Below are 6,736 nucleotides of genomic sequence, written 5' to 3' on the forward strand. Positions count from 1 at the left end.
AGATACTTACACCAACTTCCCTTGAAATCTAGTGCACAAGCCCTGAGCATATCTTCTAAGATCTGATTTACTCACTCTGTCTATCCATCAGTCTGAGGATGGAAGGCTGTGCTGAACTTGAGTTTGGTACCTAGTGCAGTTTGAACACACTCCCAAAAGTGAGAGGTGAAGCACCTATCTCTATCAGAAACAATAGATTTAGGAACTCCATGAAGTATGATTACTTCCTTAACATACAGTTGTGCCAACTGCTCTATAGAGTGGGACACCTTAATGGCTAGAAAATGGGCAGACTTGGTCAATCTATCCACTATTATCCATATTGCATCATATCCATTCGTAGTTCTTGGGAGACCTATTATAAAGTCCATGGATATGTCTTCCCACTTCCACTCTGGTATTGGAAGGGGTTGTAGCATTCCTCCTGGTCTCTGGTGTTCTGCTTTAACTCTCTGGCATATCAGGCAGGTACCAACATATTTAGTAACATCTCTTTTGAGTCCAGACCACCAGAACCTATGTTTCAGATCTTGATACATCTTTGTGGAACCAGGATGCATGGAGTACGGTGTACTATACGCCTCTTCTAAAATTTTCTTTCTCAGTTCTTCATCATTGGGGATACAAAGGCGGCTCCCCTGATAAAGAATTCCACTGTCTGATACTCGAAACTCTAAATTTTCTCCTTTTTGTATCCCTTGCTTGATCTTTTGGATATCTGGATCTTCACTTTGCTTTCTCTGTATATCCTCAAGCAGGGTTGACTCTAAGGTCAATGTAGAGAGTTGCCCATAATTAATTTCGACTCCAAAGTCTGACAACTCCTTCTGCAGTGGCAGGGCTAATGATGACAAAGACATCAAGGATGCACTGGATTTTCTGCTTAGTGTATCTGCCACTTTGTTAGCCTTACCTGGGTGGTAGAGGATTTCACAGTCATAGTCTTTGACCAACTCTAGTCACCCGCGTTGTCTCATGTTTAAGTCCTTCTGAGTGAAGAAGTACTTAAGACTCTGATGGTCTGTGAAGATTCTGCACTGGATGCCATACAAATAATGTCGCCAGAGTTTTAGTGCAAAGACCACAGCTGCCAGCTCAAGATCATGAGTGGGGTAGTTCTTTTCATAATCCTTGAGTTGTCTGGAAGCATAAACTATAACTTTTCCTTCTTGCATGAGTACAGCTCTAAGGCCCATCTTGGAGCCATCACTGCAGATGTCAAAGCTCTTGTCACTTTCTGGAACAGTCAGAATGGGAGCACTGGTCAGTCTCTTCTTCAGTTCTTCGAAACTTTGCTCACATTTGTCTGACCATTCAAACTTTCTTGTCCTTTCTGGTCAGGGCTGTAAGTGGAGAGGCTATCCTGGAAAAGTCCTCCACGAATTTTTTATAGTAACCTGCTAAACCAAGGAAGCTTCTGATCTCCCTGACATTCTTGGGCCTATGCCAATCGTTAACTGCTTCTATCTTGGCAGGATCCACTTGGATACCTTCCTTAAAAATGATGTGACCTAGAAACACCACCTGATTTAACCAGAACTCGCACTTTGAGAATTTAGCATAAAACTGTTTTTGCTGTAAGGTCTGCAGTACTATCCTCAAGTACGTGTCATGTTCCTCTGGGGTCCTTGAATAGACTAGAATGTCGTCGATGAACACGATAACAAATTTGTCAAGGTATTCTCTGAACACTCTGTTCATTAAGTCCATGAAGACTGATGGTGCATTAGTCACACCAAAAGGCATGACTACAAACTCGTAGTGTCCGTATCTGGTCCTGAAAGCCGTTCTGGGTATATCACTTTCCTCCACTTTCAACTGATGGTACCCAGAGCGCAAGTCTATCTTAGAGAACATGGTTGCCCCTCTTAACTGATCAAATAAGTCGTCGATCCTGGGAAGGGGGTACTTGTTCTTGATTTTCACTTGATTCAGAGCTCTGTAATCTATGCACATCCGCATAGATCCATCTTTCTTCTTGACAAACAACACAAGAGCTCCCCAAGGTGAGTGACTAGGGCGGATGAAGCCTTTGTCAAGTAACTCCTGAAGTTATTCTTGTAACTCTTTCAGCTCTGCTGGAGACATGCGATACGGAGCTTTTGAAATTGGACCGGTAATAGGAACCAATTCAATTTTAAACTCGACTTCTCTGTTGGGAGGTAGTCCAGGTAGCTCTTCTGGAAATACCTCTGGATACTCGCAGACTACCCGAACTTCCTCTTGTTTGAGTTCCTTCTGTTCTTCTATATTCACAATGAATGCAAGAAATCCAGCACACACTTTAGCTAACATCTGGTGAGCTGCTAAAGAAGAGAGAAGTTTTTGGGTTTTCTTCCTTGGCACTCCTGTGAATTCGAAGGGTGGCTCACCCTCTGGACTGAAGATCACTTTCCTTCTGCGGCAATCCACTGAAGCGCTATACTTGCTGAGGAAATCCATACCTAGAATGATATCGAAATCCTGCATCGCGAGGACCACTAGACTAACATATAGTTATCGGTCCGAAATTTTGAGTGGTATAGCTCGAAGCCACTGATTGGACTCCATGACTTCCCCTGAAGGTAGGGTCGTCAAGAACTTGGAGTTCATACTCTCTGTAGGCACCTGTAATTTACTGGCAAAGGGTACTGATACGAAAGAATGGATCACCCCAGTATCAAATAGTACAGTAGCTAAATGTTGAAAAATAATTACTTGACCTGTTACGACCGTGGAGGCACTAGCAGCTTCCTCTTTGGTGAGGGAGAATACTCTGACACTGTCAAAGGCTGGAACTGGTGGAGCTTCCAACCTTCCCTGACTGATATAGGGTCCCTCTAGTACTGCTTCCATGTGATGTAATTGTGCAAGCTTGCCTCCATATTGCACTGGCTGTGTCTGAGGTGTTTTGAGCTTGTTAGGACACTCTTTAGCCATGTGTCCTTCCTGACCACAAGAATAACATCCAGTCTTACCCAAAAGACAGGCTCCTGGATGTGTTCTCCCACATTTAGGACAGGGAGGGAACTTGGTCTGCTTGTTTGTTGTTCCTCCCTTCTGGTTACCTCCTGAGTTCTACTGCTTTCTTTTATTACCCTTGCCTTTCCAGTTCTGATTTCTCGACTGGGGTTTCTGACTCCCCACTGTCTTGTCCTCTATCTTCACTGGCTTGTGTTGCGCTCGTTGTGCTTTGATGTTGTTCAGGTAATGCTCAGCAACTAATGCTCTACTGATTAGCTCTTCACCACTCTGGGGCCGATGAGCTCCACTACTCACATTCAGTGCTATCTGTGGTCTCAGCATTCTGAGTATCAGTTTGACTCGCTCCTTCTCTGTACTTACTAGCTCTGGGCAGAGACGAGCTAGTCTGTTGAACTTCTTGGCTACTTCTTCCACTGACAGGTCACCTTGTCTGAACTCTATAAATTCCTCATAGTGCTTGTTGGTGATCCGTAGGTGGAAGTATTCTTCATAAAACTCTGACTGGAAATCAGCCCAGTTCATCTGGTTAACTGCTCTCTTGGTCTTTATCCTCTCCCACCACATACGAGCATCTCCAGCCAGGTAGAAAGAGGCACACTTGACCTTCTCGACTTCTGGCCAGTCAAGAAGCTCCATTGTGCTCTCCAGTGTCTTGAACCAAGCCTGGGCATCCCAGGGCTCAGTTGTGCCTGAGAAGCTCTCTGGTTTCAGCTTCATCCACTGTATGAGGTAAGTTTCTTGTCTATGAGGTGCGGTGACGGCTCCCAGGGCAGCTGGTGGAACCTCAGTTACCACTGGAGTCTCCACAGTTACGGTTGGGGGAGTGGGAGGAACTGGCTGCTGATTTGCCATCAAATTGGCAATTATCTATTGCTGCTCTGCTACTTGTTTATGGAGTTGAGCAACTACTTCCATAAGATTGGGCTAGGTTGAGCCTGGCCCTTCGTCCTCCTGAACTTGGTCCTCAGTACGAGCAATACGGGGACGCCCTCTTCTTACCATCTAATTATGCAAAGAAAATGACTTGATATTTTCTCTACCCTTTCTAAACATACATATTTGTATATGAATAAAGAAAACAGTAAAAACTCTTATCTGACTTGAGCACTTATATGCAATTACTCTATACTGCAAATAATAATAAAGGAAAGCAATAAAGAAAGAACTTAAAATTTTCTTACTTGAAGATGGCAAGGCTGATGCTGATGTGTGTGTGATGCTGGAGAATGTGAACTGCTCTGATACCAACTGTAACGACCCACTCTTAGAGAGTAGTAAGAAGGGTGGGTCGTTACACCCCCACCCCCTAAATTTAAGGTTTTTTCCTTGTTCCCTTAGGACCTCATTCCCCCAATTTGATTATACAAGAAGCACACAATACGTTCTTTGCCCTTTCGTTTGGGTTTGCTCATTGCTTGCTCCTTTTTTTTATTTGGATTGCTTCTTGTGGTAGGAAATGCATCAGTGCTTGCCTCCCAAACCCTCAAGAACTAGCGCCGAGAATCCTCCTCAAAATCCTCTTTATAAGGTTGTTGTCTGAGCTAATTTTTGTCTACCAATTGGTTGGTAGACTCCACCAATCGATTGTGATTGAATCCGACTGTTTAAATATGCAGAACGACTATGTTTACCTTACTAATTGATTGGTTACTTCCAATCAATCAAGTTAATCGATTCTGTAATATTCTGTTCACTAATACAATATACCAATCTAATAGATTGATGAGTAGTAAAAGTGTAAATATCTAAACGAGCTTCATTTTACATCAAAAAGATTATCTCATTCTGATATCAGAGTCAAAAGTTATGGTATTCAGAAGTTTGCTATATCAGAACTTCCTTGTTACCTATCATTCAATCAACTTTGATCTGTCGGGATTTTATGTGTCGTCGCTAAGTGTTCCCCTCTTATCAATTTTTCGTTGGACTTTCAATCACTAAGTATCCAGTACTCAACATTTAATTCACTTGGATTTCCCTTGCCAACTTCTCGTTAAATTTTATCAAGTACCCAGTCAATCTTTGACCCACTTGAATTTTTCCATTACCAACTTTTAGTTAGACTTTCCTTACCGAATCTCTAATTTGAACTTTTATTGTCTAATCTCTAGTTAGAATTTTTCTTTACCTATTTTTAATTAGGACTTCCCATTATCTAACATCCGATTAAGATTTTCCGTTATCTATCATATATTTAGGACTTTCCAAATTAAGTATCCAGTCTTTTTTTTTTTTTTTTTTTTTTTTTTTTTGATCTACTAAATTTTTCTCGCATATATTACTAAATATCAAAATTCTAGCACGAATTAATCCGAACTTAATTAAATTGTCAACCTGAATCCTAATTACAATTATATCAACAGAAGCGATACACAGTGATACACATGCATATATATGACAAATACTAAACTAGCCAAGTTGGTATAACGGAATGGAAGAGAGAAGACCAATTATGTAGATGAGTTGATCACACAAGTCAAATTAGATAGATAGCTTCGATGCTTGGAACAAGTCAAACAACACGTATGCGCTAGACACGTCAATTGACTACTAGACTGCTCTCTTTACAATGTAAGTAATTCTAACCATTAAAGCATTCTTTCTCAAAATTAAGAGTAAAGTGAAAAGCGTAAAAGAAATGGGGCAAACTGAAATTATGTTCATTTTTTTATGTAATTTAATTAAAATTTCACTATTCCTTTTTTATTTTAATTACACCTGTTGCCATTCCCCTCTCCCTCTCCTCTTATAAAATCCCTTCTCCTCCCGCACTCTCCCACCGGACTCCTCTGGTAAACGCAAATCAACTGTGAGATGAGAGCAGCGGCAGCTCTGAACGCCACGGCTGCCACGGCAGCAGCGGTCGCGGGGCCAGCGGCGACTGGCGGAGGCGCCCACCTGGCATGGCAGTCGCCGGTGGCCTACCTCTTCGGCGGCCTGGCTGCCATGCTCGGCCTCATCGCCCTGGCACTCCTGATCCTCGCATGTTCATATTGGAAGCTCTCCGGTTACCTCGACGCCGGGGAATCCAGGGTGGAGCTGTACGTCAAGCCCTCCTCCATGCCCGTTGACGCGCCGCCGTGCTACGAGGAGAAGGTGGTGGTGATCATGGCGGGCGAGGAGAAGCCGACGCACCTAGCGACGGCGGTGGAGAGCCGAGGAGCACGCTCAGCAAACGTTCGACAGAATGCCAAAGAGGCTGAGAAGGCAGAAGAGGCAGGAGTGATCAAAGGTACAGATACAATCCGAAAGGAACAGAGCCAGAGCAATTTCGTTAACCAAGAATTAAATGTTTGAGTTATCTTTTTATTTTTGTTCTTGTTTTTATTCAAGCCAAAGAGGATTTTCGAATGGAGAAGGATCGAATTGACCTCCCTCTCTCTCTTTCGTTGGAATTATTCGCACTGTCGGAAGAGAAAAAAAAAATTGTTGGCTATTTCTTTTTCTTCAGGAATTGGAGGAATATGGATGATTCCCAGTTGTCTCAGCTAAGTTAACTAAACAAATGAGTGCAGGCATGCGGTAAACGAAACGAGCTGAGTGTGCTGAGCTCAAGCTTCACTTTATTTGATTTATATTAGAAGTGAGTTTGAGCTCGAGCTCGAGGTTATATTTGATTATCGGTTTGAGCTCGTGTTTTAATTTGAATTTTTTATTTTTTAATTATTTTTAATAAATAAATTAATATATTATATATTATAAAAATATATATTATTATGGACTCGTTTGACTTATCAAACCATCGAACCAGTAATAATTAGACTAGAACTCG

The 6,736-nt window shown here is 42.2% G+C and overlaps 1 protein-coding gene across 1 annotated transcript; it reads left to right on the forward strand.

The window, feature by feature from the left end:
* The first annotated feature begins 5,751 nt into the window (after positions 1-5,751).
* LOC122030131 (protein GLUTAMINE DUMPER 1-like) lies at positions 5,752-6,518 on the forward strand. The gene is made up of 2 exons (XM_042589284.1): positions 5,752-6,196; positions 6,298-6,518. Exons 1-2 carry the CDS (start codon positions 5,779-5,781, stop codon positions 6,459-6,461), a joined length of 582 nt encoding a protein of 193 aa, XP_042445218.1. The 5' UTR covers positions 5,752-5,778; the 3' UTR covers positions 6,462-6,518.
* The last annotated feature ends 218 nt before the right edge of the window (positions 6,519-6,736 follow it).

Source organism: Zingiber officinale, chromosome 10B (assembly GCF_018446385.1).
Source record: "Zingiber officinale cultivar Zhangliang chromosome 10B, Zo_v1.1, whole genome shotgun sequence".
NCBI lineage: Eukaryota > Viridiplantae > Streptophyta > Magnoliopsida > Zingiberales > Zingiberaceae > Zingiber > Zingiber officinale.

Bases quoted from the DNA above. Each gene is read 5' to 3' on its own strand.
- LOC122030131 (XM_042589284.1), top strand. From the start codon at position 5,779: ATGAGAGCAGCGGCAGCTCTGAACGCCACGGCTGCCACGGCAGCAGCG. The intron at 6,197-6,297 runs GTACAGATACAA...TTTTTATTCAAG, and splicing joins AGAGGCAGGAGTGATCAAAG to CCAAAGAGGATTTTCGAATG.